The sequence below is a fragment of the Monodelphis domestica genome, chromosome 7, assembly GCF_027887165.1.
Source record: "Monodelphis domestica isolate mMonDom1 chromosome 7, mMonDom1.pri, whole genome shotgun sequence".
NCBI classification, from domain to species: domain Eukaryota; kingdom Metazoa; phylum Chordata; class Mammalia; order Didelphimorphia; family Didelphidae; genus Monodelphis; species Monodelphis domestica.
Window position 1 is genome coordinate 145775649 of NC_077233.1, and position 14954 is coordinate 145790602.

The 14954-nt window shown below is 37.2% G+C and overlaps 1 protein-coding gene across 1 annotated transcript; it reads left to right on the forward strand.

The window, feature by feature from the left end:
* The first annotated feature begins 10 nt into the window (after positions 1 to 10).
* POLR3K (RNA polymerase III subunit K) lies at positions 11 to 13776 on the forward strand. The gene is made up of 3 exons (XM_001364687.4): positions 11 to 296; positions 4845 to 4932; positions 13528 to 13776. The coding sequence occupies exons 1-3, from the start codon at positions 186 to 188 to the stop codon at positions 13653 to 13655; spliced, it is 327 nt and encodes a 108-aa protein (XP_001364724.1). The 5' UTR covers positions 11 to 185; the 3' UTR covers positions 13656 to 13776.
* Positions 13777 to 14954: the final 1178 nt, after the last annotated feature.

Consider the following 14954-nt stretch of genomic DNA (forward strand, 5'->3'; position numbering starts at 1 on the left):
GAGGCGGGGCTTCATAGGAGATGGCTGTAAGTGAGAGGAGAAGCCGGGTCAACTAGTGGAGAGGTTTGCCGACAGAGACAATGGGGAATAGCCATTGGTGGGAGTGAGGGGCGGAGCTTGGGTTGTCGCGATCTAGTGAGGTCGAATTGTCGCCTGCTGGTGGAAGTTAGTGGGTCGCAGTAAAGATGCTACTTTTCTGTCCAGGCTGCGGGAATGGGTTGATCGTGGAGGAGGGACAACGCTGCCACCGCTTCGCTTGCAACACGTGCCCTTACGTGCACAACATCACCCGGAAGGTGTGGGCTGGTCTGTTGGGGGGGGGGGAAGGGAAGAGGGGGGCGTTATCTGTTATGAAAGGACACGAATAGGTGTAGTGGTGCGTGTGGATGCACGCTTGCGTTTGTAGGAAAAGCGTGGTCTAGGAGGTATATAGAACACTGGACTTGGGAGCCCAAAAGACCTCGACTAGTTGTGCGACTCCGAAAAAATCACTCAATTTCTTTGAATCTAAATGTTTCTATTTGTAAAAGGAGGGAATTGGGTTAGATGGTCCCTTTCAGTTCTCAGTCTATGGCCCTTTGAGCCTAAATGAAAGAGGAAAATCATCTGTGGAGTAAAGGAGATGGCTGAGAGGGGAGAAGGAAACCTGAGAGACCAAGTGGAAGGTATAAAGAGTAGTGTGTGATATAAGGAGTGGGAGTTGTGAAGTCGTACGAGGAAAATAGACTGTCATAAGTAGAGCTGGAAGTAAAGCTATACAAGTTAGGGTGACCGATCCATCAATAAAAATTTATTATGCTGCCTGTTATGTGTCGGGCATTGTGCTAAGTGCTGGAATAACATACCTTTTAATGACTATTAAAATTTACATATTTTTAATGACAGAAAATTCTGCTCTCCTTAGTTTGAAAATCACTTGTGTTAGAGTGAAACTTATTGATTTTAAGGGGACACTATTTTCAAATTTTCCTTGCATTGCTGTTAAAGATAAAAAAATCTATTAAATGGGGTAAAGTGCTAGAGAAGAGAAACTCATAGATTATAGATTTGTCCATTTTATAACTCCTGATATTCTGTTTTTCAAACTTACCCTGACTTCCAAGCCCTCCACTTTGCATTTCTTTCCCACCTATCACTCATGCATTAGTTATACTCTCTTGCCTTCTGAAAAAAAATTTTTTAAACCCTTACCTTCTGTCTTAGAATCATATATATATATATATATATATAAAATACTGTATATTGATTCTAAGGCAGAAGAATGGTAAGGGCTAGGCAATAGGGGTTAAGTGACTTGCCCAGGGTCACACAGCTAGGAAGTATCTGAGGCCAGATGTGAACCCAGGACCTCCTGTCTCTGGGCCTGGCTCTCAATCCACTGAGCTACCTAGCTGCCCCCTTGCCATATGAATTTTGACCAGCAAACCAGTTCAACTCTGCATTATTCTCTTTTCTCATTGACCTGTCAAGCCTTAGATTACCCCTACCACCCAAACTACCTTTGCTTCTCTTCATATACTCCTGAACAAAGCTGTATAAAATCACAAAACTGTGCTGACTAGGTCTATTAGAAATTTGTTTCCTAATCTTAATTGGGTCCTCACTGAAGTCAATTAGTCCTTTTATATCTCCTTAATTAATTCATTCTCCACAGTAGCATTTTAAAAAAATTATTTGTTTTTTAAGTATTTTTCCATGGTTCCATGGTTCATGTTCTTTCCCTTCCCTTTTCCTTCCTTGCCTCCTGGAGCCAACAAGCAATTCCACTGGATTATATATGTATTATCATTCAATACCTATTTCCATATTATTCATTTTTGTAAGAGAGTAATCTTTTAAAAACCAAAATTCCAAATCCTATACTCATATAAACAAATGATAAATCCTACATTTTTCTTCTGCATTTCTAGTCCCACAATTCTTTCTCTCAGTTCCACAGTAGCTTTTCTTAACTTGTTCATCCCTCTTCAAAACAATCATTTCTCCCCCTTCCTCCACTTGCTCAGCTGAGAACCTTGCTTCATCTTTCATTGAAAAAAATTGAGGCCTAGATGTTTTTTTTGCCACTACTCCTTCACTCCTGTCTCGTGAGAAGAGGTGGCTTTCTCACCAAGTCAGTCTCATCTTTTCCAAGATTATTTTCTTCTGTCATCCTGACTCTTGACACTAATCTTCAATCTCTGTGTCTTAGCTGGCAGTTTTTCTCCTGCCTACAAGTATGCCCATGCCTCCCCCTTCCTAAAAAACTCTTCCTTGATCCTTCCATCCCTCCTAACTATTTCCTCTTTTATGACTAAACTCTTTGAAGACTCTCAACCATATATGCCTATACTTCTCCTGACACTCTTAACTCTCTAGAGTTTTACTTCTGTGGAGATAATTTTAGGGTTGTGACTTAAAAATCTGAATTAATTGGTCACTAGGGGAAAAATGCCAAATAAAATACCCAAGTCAGCCTGGAAATTTATGGTAATTTTAATTAATATAGAGGGAAGGATTTTAAGGAGGAAGAGTGAAGAGGATATAGGATTTCTCCCGCCTGGCCTGTGCCAAGGGGAGTTCAAGATCTCCCACACTAGGTCTATGAAGGAGACTAGAGGCTTCTAAGAGGATAAAGTTTGGAAAGTAAAGGAGGAAAAACTCAACCAGAAACTCACCACCGAACCGGACAAAAGCTGTAGCCACTCCAAGATGCTGAAAGGCCCAGCACGCTGCCACCAGCCACCTCTCCGTGGCCAAAGGGACCAGATAGAGGAAGTGATGCCAAATATATAGACCTTTTACTCTTGTGTCCCCTCCTCTAAATTTTCACATCTACCAGTCACATTAGAGGCTTTTCTCCAGGACTGTCCATTCTGTAGTTCTCATCTTCTTTGATTAGATTATATCTTTTGAGTTAACACTTCTTTGTTAAGTTCACCTTTTGTTAGTTACTTAACCTTTTTGTGATTAATTTACCATTTATAGTTACTTAACACCTTTTTGTATTAAGATCTTAAAATAGACTTAAAGTTTTAGCTTTACTATAAAGTAAGAACTAAGTACTTTCATTGTTCAATCAGGAGATTACAACTTCATCTTCTCCATAAAGTAAGATCTAAGAAGGGTGGAGTAATCTAAATTTCACACTTCTGATCTCATCTTTCAACCAAAGTTGCTATCTCCAAAGTTTTCAGTGATCTTTTATTTGCCAAATCTAATGGCCTTTTCTCAATTCTCATCTTTTCTGACTTCTGCAGTCTTTGATATTTTTTAATTACCCTTTTCTTCTTGGTACTCATTCTCAAAAGATTTTTGTGACACTGCCCTCTTGTGGTTCTTCTACTATCGAACCACTCCCCAATCTCATTTTTTGCATCTTTATCTAGGCAGTGCTTGCTAATCATGGGCTTCTTTACAGCTCTGTACAGGCCCTTTACTCTTTATTATACTATTTCCTCTTAGTGATCTTGTTAGCTTCCATTGATTCAGTTATCATCTCTATGCAGATGATTCTCAGATCTACTTATACAATCCTAACATTACTAATTTTCAGTTTTGTATCTTCAATTGCCTTTTGTACATTTCAAACGGAATATCTTATAAACATCTTAAACTCAACATGTCTAATTACGAATCAGTTTTCTGCATCATCCATTTTCCAACACTCCCTTCCTAATTTCTCTTTTACTGCTGAAGATACCACTATCCTTCAAGTCACCCAGGCTTATAATCTAGGTCATCCTTACCTGACTCTTAACCCATGTTCAATCTGTTGCCAAGATTTTATGGATTATAGCTTTACATTATTTCTTTCCTTCCTCCACAATATACTTTGGTTCAGTGCTATTGGCCTTCTTGGTGTTCAGTGCACAAGACTCTCCATTTCTCAATACTGTCCATGCTTTAAAAAAAATTCAATTTATTTTCAGCTTAGCATTTTCTCCTTCCCCATTGAGAAAGCAAGGAGGAGGTGAACCCTGTTATAGACGTGTATAGTCAAGAAAAACAGATTATTACTTCATTAGCCATGTCCAAAAAATACATGCCTCTCTATCTGGAGGTGGATAACCCGTTTTAACACAAATCCTTTGGAATTATGGTTGATTAAGGTGTTGATCAGTGTTCTTAAGGTGTTGATCAGTGTTCTTAAGTTGTTCACAGTTGTCTTTACACTATTGTTGTTTATTTATTTATCTCATAGACTATTAGAGCCAAGAGGGACCTTATAAGTTACCTAGTCTTGTCTCATAATTTTACAGATGTATAAGCTGATAGCAAAAGAAAAAATGACTTCCTCAAGATTACACATCTAATTGTGGGACCTTGATTTAGATCCTGGTGTTCTGATTTTCAGTTTGCTCTTTTTTCTGTTATATACCATTTGCTTCTTGGTTTTGATTATCTTTATTTAATCTTCCTAGCTAATTTCCTTAGAGTACCCTTATTGACACCTAAATTACTTTTCTCCCATTCTTTGGTCTCTCCTCAGATATCTGCTTTGGTTGATAAATTTCCATTTATTCGGTCATTGGTCAATAGTTTTTGTTTTTTTTTAAACCCCTACCTTCCATCTTAGAATCAATACTGTATATTGGTTCCAAGGCAGAAGAGTGGTAAGGACTAGGCAGTGGGGGCTAAGTGACTTGTCCAGGGTTATAGAGCTGGGAAGTTTCTGAAGCCAGATTTGAACCTAGGACCTCCCATCTCTAAGCCTGGTCCTGATTCCACTGAGCCACCCACTGCCCCCTTGTTAATAGTATTTGAACCCTGTGTAGAGTTAAATGATCTTATTGGAACCTGGATGGGTGAGATGGATGCCATTCTGTTTTCTGGGGTTTTGATGTGGTATTGCGGTTTGCTAGGTAACGAATCGGAAGTATCCAAAGCTGAAGGAAGTGGATGATGTGCTTGGTGGAGCTGCTGCTTGGGAGAATGTTGACTCTACTGCAGGTAAGAATCAGGGCCCCATTTCTCTAGACCCTGCCAAGGGTATGAAAAGCAGTTGTACCAGTGACATGAGACTGCTGACCACTTCCCTTCACATCATACACTCAAAATAGTTCCCTGTATAACAAGCATGAAAGACTTTTAATGTAATGCTTAATTTTTTTTTTGTAAGAGCTATTTCTATAATATTCTAGAGTTTACAAAGCACTTTACTCACATCATTTCTGTTTTTTTTTAATATTATCTCAATGAAAATGTTCCTCTTATCCACTTTTTAAATTAAGATTTAACATTGTTGTTCATTTGTTTTAGTTCCATCTGTTTGTGACCCCATTTGGCTTTTCTTGGCAAAGATACTGGAGTATTTTGCTATTTCCTTCTCTAGCTCATTTTATAGATAAGGAAATAGGGTTAAGTGACTTGCCCAGGTTCTAAGCCTGCATTTGAACTCATGAAGATGAATTTTCCTGACTCTAGGAGATTGTACCATCCAATTTTCCATTAGATACTCAAGTTAGGGAATATAGAATTTACTTTAATAAATACAACAAATGAAAAATAGTCTTTAATTATATATTAACTATCACTTTTTTCTCAGTAATATTTTATTGTGTTTTTTCCCAATTATACATAGAAACAGTTTTAAACATTTGTTTACTGATAATTTGCAATCTAAATTTCTTCCATTTTCTTCTCCTACAAGTAATCTTGTATAATATGTTAACTATCTGTGAAAAGTGTTTTTGTAGTTGTGTTCTTATAGTTCCTGGGTTTTTCTTAGCCAGGTAATCACAGGTAGTTCTTAGTTGTGCCTGAGTTCACTTGAATTTTTACTCCTTATATTTTAAAATTAAATAGTTTTTTGCTTAAACCCTTCTATTCCATCTTAGAATCAATACTGTGTTTTGGTTAAAAGCAGAGGAGAGGTAAGGGCTAGACAATTGGGCTTAAGTGACTTGCCTAGGGTCACACAGCTAGGAAGTGTGTGAGGCCAGATTTGAATCTGGGACCTCCTGTCTGTAAAGGATAATTTTAGCATTGTGACCTAATCTATATTAATTATTTGGTTGCCATGGATATCCCAAATAAAAAAATACCCAAGTTAGCTGGAAATTTATGGTGATTTAATTAATATAGTGGAAAGAAATTAAGAAGGGAGAAGGAAAGGGTGTAGGATTTCTTCTGTCTGGCTTGTGCCAGGGGGTGATTAGATGATCTAGGAAGGTAAGGTTTTGGAGGGTAAAGGAGGAAGGAATCAGCCTGAACTCCAAGAGGGCTCAGCCAAGATGCCTGAACCTGAATTAGCTCAAGAGCAAACTCACTGCCAAAACCCAGACAAATAGCTGCCACCACGCCAAGATGTCTGAATGCTTAGCACACTGCCAGCCAGAGCCACCTCTCAGGGGAAAGAGAGCAAAGAGAGGAAGTGACGTGCCCTATATAGACAGTTTTAGTCACTTTCCTGAGTCTCATCTGTACCAATGTTAGCTTAGCTTGACTTAGGACAGTCCAGGGGTCTGTCCGCTATTTCTGCACATATTTGTTGAAGGCCATCTTCTTAGATACTTAATCCTTGAATATGGGTGCAGACATTCCTGACCTTGTTAAACTTAAGTAGGGTGGAGCAATGTAGAGTTCCCAAGACCTGATTCTGTTAGACCAAGTATCTCCATTGTTACAAATCAGGAAATAGCTAAATCAAATCTTCTAAGGTATGGTCTGAGTAGGGTGGAGTAGTTTTAAAATTTGCATGTCTCTAGACCTGACTCTCAGTCCACTGAGACACCTAACAGCCTCCTCCAATTTTTTTTTTAATCCTAAAATCTTATTGTTTTTTGTTTTTTTTTACTCAGTAAGACAACAGAAAGAAGCCGATCAAACTGATCAAAACTTTGACATTTACATAAGACTAACTAGAAATCTACCTCTTTTATTGAGAACCCATGAGACTCTGGAAATTTTGTAGTCATCTTTTAACTGTTAATGAGCAATCAAGACCAACAGAAATGTTTGACAGTTTCTCAAGCCATAAACATTCAAATTTAATCTGATGGTGAAATAACCCAAGTTGTTTAATAAGGATGTTTTTTTTGGGGGATAACATTTGGATTTTTATGCCACAAGGACACAGGCTCCATCCAACACCCTTAATTTTTAACTCTTCTCTTTTGCTAAAGAATTTTGTCTTCACTATGACTGACTACTTGGGGAATTTCCCTTTTCCTAAGACTTTGTAGTAATCTGAATGTATAGCATCAATGGTGGGGGCAAGTCCATCCTTGTTTTTGGCATTGTTAATCCTGGTCTGCTCACTGAACAGTGTCCAGAACTTATCAAGTTTGACAGGTAGTAGCTTCGGTTCTTCTTCAAGTGGTAAACATATTACAAGCTGCAGTAAACAAACAAATATTAATTACATATATATATATATATATATAAATATGGACTTTATTGGTATAGAGGAATGATGATGATTTATATGGGTTTATTTTATATCCTAAAACTTTGCTAAATTTAATATTGTTTCTATAAGCTTTTTGATTGATTCTCTTTGATGCTCTAACTATACCATCCTATCATCTGTGAAGTGATAGCTTTATTTCCTTACTGCTTATTCTAATTCCTTCAATTTCTTCTTTTATTGCTATAGCTAGCGTTTCTAACTATAATATTGAGTAGGAACAATAATGGGCATCCTTGCTTCATCCCTGATCTAATTGGGAAGGTTTTTACTTTATCCCCATTTCAGATAATGTTTGCTAATGGGTTTTAGATAGGTGTTATATTTATCATTTTGAGGAACATTCAATTTAGTTTAATGTTTTTGATAGGAATAGGTATTGAATTTTGTCAAAAACTTTTTCAGCATCTATTGAGATAATCATTTGGTTTCTGTCAGTTTATTAGATATGGTCAGTTATGCTGATGGTTTTCATAATGTTGAACCATTCCTGCATTCTTTTTTTGTTTTTGAACCCTTACCTTCCATCTTGGAATCAATACTGTGTATTGGTTCCAAGGCAGAAGAGTGGTAAGGGCTAGGCAAAGGGGGTTAAATGACTTGCCCAAGGTCACATAGCTGGGAAGTGTCTGAGGCCAGATTTGAAACTAGGATCTCCCATCTCTTGGCCTGGCTCTCAATCCACTGAGCTACCCAGCTGCCCTCTATTCCATCATTCTTGGTAAAACCCACCTGGTTATTGTGGATGATCTTTGTGATGTATTGCTGTAATTTCTTTGCTAGTATTTTTATTTAAAATTTGTATTTATTAAAAAATTTTTATTTAAAAAATTTGCATCAATATTCATTAGGGAGATTTGTCTAGTTTTCTTTATTTTTTCTCTTCCTGATTTAGGTATCACAACCATATTTGTGTAATAAAAGGAATTTAATAGAGTTCTTTCCTCAGTTATTTTTCCAAATAATGTATATAGTATTGAAATTAATTGTTCTTTAATTGTTTGGTAGAATTCACATGTGAATCCATCTGGTCCTGGGGCTTTTTTTCTTAAGAGAATCCATTTATGGCTTGTTCAGTTTCTTTTTCTGAGATGAGATGCTTATTCCATTTCCTTTTCTGTTAATCTGGTCAATTTACATTTAAAAAAATATTAATCTATTTAGATTGTCAGATTTATTGGCATATTATTGGACAAAGTCATTCCTAATAAATTGCTTTAATTTCCTTTTTATTGGTTGTGAATTTGTCCTTTTCATTTTTGGTATTAGTAATTTGGGTTTTTTTGGATCAAATTAACCTATGGTTTTTCTACCTACCTGCCCCCCATAAAACCAACTCTTTGCCTAATTTATTAGTTCAATGATTTTCTTTTAATTTTATTAATTTCTCCTTTGATTTCTAGGATTTCCAATTTGGTATTTAATTGGGGATTTAAAATTTGTTCCTTTTCTAGTTTTTTTTAGTTGCTCATCTGATTCATTGATCTGTTTTTTTCTCTCTTTTATTGATGTAAGCATTTAGAGATATAAAATTTCCCCTAATGCTTTGGCTGCATCTTCAAATTTTGTTATGTTTTCTTCTTGTCATTCTCTTTAAGGAAATTACTGATTATTTCCTATGATTTGTTCTTTGACCCACTCATTCTTTAGGGTGAGGTTTTTAGTTTCCAATTAAATTCAACCCTTTTTTTCCTTTAGTTACTTGTTCAGTGTAATTTTTATAGCATTATGGTTTGAAAAGTATGTATTTAATATTTTTGCATTTGGTTATAAAGCTTTTATGCTTTATTTTATGATCAATTTTTGTAAAGGTGCCATGTATTGCTGAGAAAAAGGTATATTCCTTCCTATTACCATTCAGTTTTCTCAAAGTCTATCAAATCTAATTTTTCTAAAGTTTTATTTGCTTCTTTAATTTCTTTCTTGTTTATTTTTTGGTTTGATGTATCTAATTCTGAGAGGTGAAGATTAATATCTCCAACTAATATAGTTTTATTGTCTTTTTCCTCTTGTGATACATATAACTTCTCCTTTAGGAATTTGGATGCCATGCCATTTGGCACATGCATGCTTAATATTGATATTACTTCATTGTTTATATAGTTTCTTTTTATCAAGATGTAATTTCCTTCTTTATCTCTTTCAATTAAATCAGTTTTTGTTTTTGCTTTGTCTAAGATCTTAACTGCTATCACTACTTTTTTAACTTTGATTGAAGCATAGTAGATTCTGTTCCAGCCCTTTGCTTTTATTCTGTGTGTCTCCTTGCTTTAAATGTGTTTCTTGTAGAAAACATAGCGTGGGAATTCTGGCTTTTAATCCATTTTCTTCTCCTCTTATATTTTTATGGGTGTTTAGTTCATCCCAGTTCACATTCACAGTTAGGATTACTATGTTTTCCCCTCTATTTGATTTTTCCCCAACTTTCTCTTCATCTCATTTCAGCCTTTCCCTGTTCACAAATATTTCTGCTTCTGTCTTCCATCTCCCTGACTTTACCCTCCTTTTTTTTCTGTCCCTCTCTTTTCTCATTTCCCCTCCTCCTCTTACTTTCTTATAGGGTAAAATGGGTTTCTTTAGCTAACTGTGTGCACATGTTATTCCCACTTTTCTTCAATTCTTATGAGAGTAAGGTTCAAGCATTGCCCATTGCCCCTGTTTTCGCCATTTCCCTCTCCATGTAGTGATTCTTTTTTTTTTTTTTAATAAAACCCTTACCTTCCAGCTTGGAGTCAATACTGTATATTGGCTCCAAGGCAGAAGAGTGGTAAGGCCTAGGCAATGGTGGTCAAGTGATTTGCCCAAGGTCACACAGCTGGGAAGTGTCTGAGGCCAGATTTGAATCTAGGACCTCCCATCTCTAGGCCTGGCTCTCAATCCACTGAGCTACCCAGCTACCCCTCCACTTGTTGATTCTTACTTGCCTCCTCATGTGAAATAATTTACCTCCAATTTTCTCTCCTTTTCTCTTTTCCAAGTATATGCCTTTTTGTTTTGCCTTGTCTTTTTTTTGGCTATCATCCCAACTTATTCAATTTATTCTTTATGTCTATTTATGCTCCCATTCACTGTCCTAATAGTGATAAAGTTCTTAAGTGTCTTCCATGCCTTAAGGATACTAAATAATTTAGGTACCAATAAGTACTTCAAATATCATTGCTATCTTAAGTATCTTAATTATCACCTTATATAATAACTCAATACGTTTAATCCCATTTTCCCTTTGACAATCTTAAATATCTCTTGGATCACAGATATTTTAGTTATCACCTTATATAATAATAGAATTAGTTTAATCCTTTTGTTTCCCTTGATTACCATAAGTATCTCTTGTATCAGAGATTTTTTAGGTATCTTAATTATCATCTTATGTAATAATGCAATCAGTTTAACCCAATTGTTTCCCTTAAATACTTAAGCATCTTAAATATCTTAGGTATCTCTTAAATATCATAGATATTTGTGCTTCTCTTGAGTGTTGAATTTGTTCATCAAATTTTCTTTTCAGCCCTGGTTTTTGTCAGGAATGCCTGGAACTCCTCTATTTCATTAAATGTGTATTTCTTCCTCTGGAGTATTACACTCAGTTTTGTTGGGTAGGTGATTCTCAGTTGTCCTTGATCTGTGTTGGTGAAGGTGTGGTATATGTGCCCCAGTGGCCCAGAGGGGCTGTTTCGTTCCCCCTCTCCACAGAGCCCAAAGATATTTTTGCATGCCTTGCCCCCCCTATCTAGCCACTCAATTTGAGTACTTCCTCCTTCCACTATCTAGAGTAATTTGGGGAGGTAGGGGCCCACAGGCAACTTGAAGGTGCAGTTTGGGCATGAGATCTCAAAAAGGTTTGCCAACACTGTCCTAGATCTGTTTCCCTGTGGAATACAATATTCTATGCCTTTTGGTCCTTTAATATAGAAGCTGCTATGTCTTGTGTAATCCTGACTGTTGCTCAGTGATATTTGAATTAGATTTGTTTTTTTCCCCCAGCTGTTTACAGTATTTTCTCCTTGGCCTGGGAGTTCTAAAATTTGGCTATAATAGTCCTGGGATTGTTAAATTTGGGATCTCTTTCAGGAGATGATTTAGTGAATTCTTTCAATTTCTACTTTCCCTTCTTGTTCAAGAACATCAGAGCAGTTCTTCCAGATAATTTCTTCCAATATGATGTCCAGGGTTTTTTTAATCATGGCTTTCAGGCAGTCCAATGATTCTTAGGTTCTCTCGCCTGGATCTATTTTTCACGTAAATTTTTTTTTCAGTGAGATATTTCAGATTTTCTTCTATTTTTTCAAATTGTTTTATTATTTCCTGCTGTCTTATGGAGTCATTAGTTTCCATTCATCCAAATCTAATTTTTGAGGCTGATTTTCAGAGAGTTATTTTCCTGTTTGAGGTTTTGTATTTCCTTTTTTGGGATTTTTTTTCAGTGAGTTTTTGCTCCAAACTATTGTGTTTTTCTTATCATTTTCTTTTCTAAATTTTCATCTAAGTCTCTTATTGTTTGTTTTTTGATCCTCTTTTGGAACTCTTCCAGGAGTTCATTTGGGACCTGACATCCTTTCACATCTGCCTTCAAGGATTCACACATTTGTTTTGGCATGCTGTTTTTTTCTGAGCTTACATTTTAGTCTACCCTATTACTGAAATAGCTTTTCAGACTTAGGCTTTTTCTTTTACTCATTTTGTGGGGCTTTTTTCATGATCTTGCCTGTATATTGAGACTCAGCCCTACTTCTAAGGTAGAGAGGGAGTACTATTCCCCTGGGTACCATGTACCAGATTTAGCTGGATTCTTCTTCTTAGCTGCCAGCTTCCCCAGGTGTCTTGAGCAGAGTTTCTACTGCTGAGGGTTCTCCTAGGTATGCTTGCATTGTGATCTCTCCTCAAGTTCCTCAGCATGTGCTTGCACTGGCTACTCTTCCTGCTGCTGATTCTACTGCTCTCATCTCTTAACCTCAGTGAGACAGGTCCTTTCTGCTTCCCCTTTGCATTTTCTCTGGCTGAAATCCTGCTTCACTTTGTCTTCTATTGATTCTGTAACTCCAAAATTTGTTTTGAGGCATTTTTTCCTTTTGTGGTTGTTTGGAGGTGAGTTTGGGTGAGGTCAGAGTGTTCCTTACTCCTCCATCTTGTCTGCCAGAAGCAACATCTCTAGTGTATTAACTATCACATAAGAGAAAGAAATCAGATCAGAAGGGAGATGGAAGAGGAAGAAGAGAGAGAATGATAATCTCACTATATATCAGACCCGGGAGGCCAAGCACAATCTCATTTACTAATATGTCTCTTTTTTTAAAAATACCTCTTTAGATTGGGGGGGGGGAAGGAAATAACATTGCTAGAATTTGTTTAGAAAACTTTAATGCCTACCTAAATTTTGAAAGCACAGATATTTCTGGAGACCTCTCTTCTTAAAGGGATATTGAAAAAATTCTCAAAACAAATGAATTTTGAATCACACTACTTATAAAAATACCTGTCACATAGCACTTTTAGGAGAATTGCAATGTGCTGTTCAATACTTTAACCTGCATTAAGGCTTTTGGGACACCCTGTATGTAGCTTCTACCCAATCCTTGCTTTGTATTGAAGCCATGGGCCCTCTAGGATATCATCTCCATGACAGCCTGAGTAGGAACTTGGAGCGATGCTCCGGAATTGAGGTGCTTGTTTTCTTTGTTCTTCAGTTGTATTTGAGTTCTATGAGGCTTTCATTTGGCTTTTCATACAGTCTTTTTTCTAGGTTTCTTTTCAGCAAATGATGGGAGAAAAGCCAGTTGTATTCCCTTGATTTTCCTTGGTGCTTTTATTTATATGAGGCTGAGGAAGAAGGGTGGTTCTTGGGTGGGATTCAGATCTCTAGCAAAGTCTCTAACCCCAGAGGCTGCCCATCTTTACCCCATGGTTATGTGGAGCCTTTCACTGAGAGCCAGTTAGTTTCTAGTTTGGGCATAGAATGGAGTCATACCCAGGCAGTGTCAGCAGTTGAGCCAAGCCCCCTGTAGACCTTTTCTCCAGATTGCAGAGTGATAACAGAAAAAATTCCTCAAAGGCACTTGTTTAACAATGGGTCAGTAGCATTTTTTCTAATAGAAAGAATAACAGAAATTTAAATTGGCTCATTTTTCTTTTCTCTGCAGAACCTTGCCCCAAATGTGAACATCCTCGAGCCTACTTCATGCAGCTTCAGACTCGATCTGCCGACGAGCCTATGACTACTTTCTACAAGTGCTGCAATGCTCAGTGTGGGCATCGATGGCGGGACTAGTCCAGAAACCTGGTCCTGTTGGCTGACCAGCTGGATGGATATGTGCTGTGCCCAATATCCTCCTGATGCTGTTGTATATTATGTAACATATGGGTTGTGGAAATAAATGGTGGAAATCTTTTGTGTGGCAGCAAGCTAATTTTCTCCTGGGACCTGCGATCTAAGACAAAGGAAACAATTAGCAGCCTAATGTACTGGACAGAATTGGCCCTGCTAATTTGGAATCTAGAAATAGACTCATTTAATGGAGTTGTTTATTGGTTTCTTGAAAACAGTACATTAGGTAAAATGTAGGAGGCAGAGGAACAGTTACAATTTGTGGGATACGTTCCTAGGCAGACGAAATTAAGAATATGAAAGCTTAACATTTTTTAAAGACTTGAACTATATAAACCTTGCTGTGTTATTACTGGTTTTCCTTTCTCTACAACTTCTTTACCTGAGAGATTCAGGTGAGTAAGGCCAAGGCAGGCAGAGTGGCTCCACACTTACCTCTCAGGCAGTGCAGTACTTGGAGAAGACAGGAAGGCTCCATAGGAGCAGGTCGAGGCCCAGATTATCCTGCCTATTTCCATCTATAGGCAGGCACCTGATTTTGCCTACAGTGTGGTGGATCTAGCAACTATTTAGCCAATAGTCTGAGTGTTAAAGGCTTTCTGCCAGTCTGAAAGTGGGAGTGGAAGGATTTCTTTTGTCCCCTCTGAGTTTTACTTGATTGTGTTGGAGAGAGAATTGATTAACATTATTTTGAAATAGCCCTCAATCCAACAAAGAATAAGTGCATGCTATATATGAAGCAATATCTTTGTACTAGGGAGAAATTCAAATGATACTTTCTCTCAAGAGCCTGACATTCTGTTGGAGGACAAAACATAATAATGATAAGAGGTTTCATGAGGGTAAAATGGTATGCTATAAAGTTAGCATGCTGGACTAGGACCTGTGTTTGAATCCTGTTTCTGATGCCCATTACCTGAGTGATGGACTTCTCAGAGCCTCAGTTTCCTCATCTGTAAAATGAGGATAATACTACCTGTAATATTCACCCTGCAGGGTTGTCAGAAGGCTCAACCTCTTTTATAAAACTTAAGTATTTAGTAAACCAGCATCAATTTTTTTTCTTCTTATCTTCCTTGGAATTTGAAATCTACAATTCAGCTGATACCTGTAATCGGTATTAAGCTAATCAACATGAATTTTAAAAGTTTTTTTTTTTTAAACAAAAACAACCCTTACCTTCCATTTTAACCTATAGGGAAGGGAGGCAGGATATTGGCCACTGGGCCTCAGGGTCAAAAG

Coding starts and splice junctions, on each gene's coding strand:
- POLR3K (XM_001364687.4), top strand. CDS start 186: ATGCTACTTTTCTGTCCAGGCTGCGGGAATGGGTTGATCGTGGAGGAG. Junction 297..4,844: donor TGCACAACATCACCCGGAAG/GTGTGGGCTGGT, acceptor GCGGTTTGCTAG/GTAACGAATCGGAAGTATCC. Junction 4,933..13,527: donor GAATGTTGACTCTACTGCAG/GTAAGAATCAGG, acceptor TTTTCTCTGCAG/AACCTTGCCCCAAATGTGAA.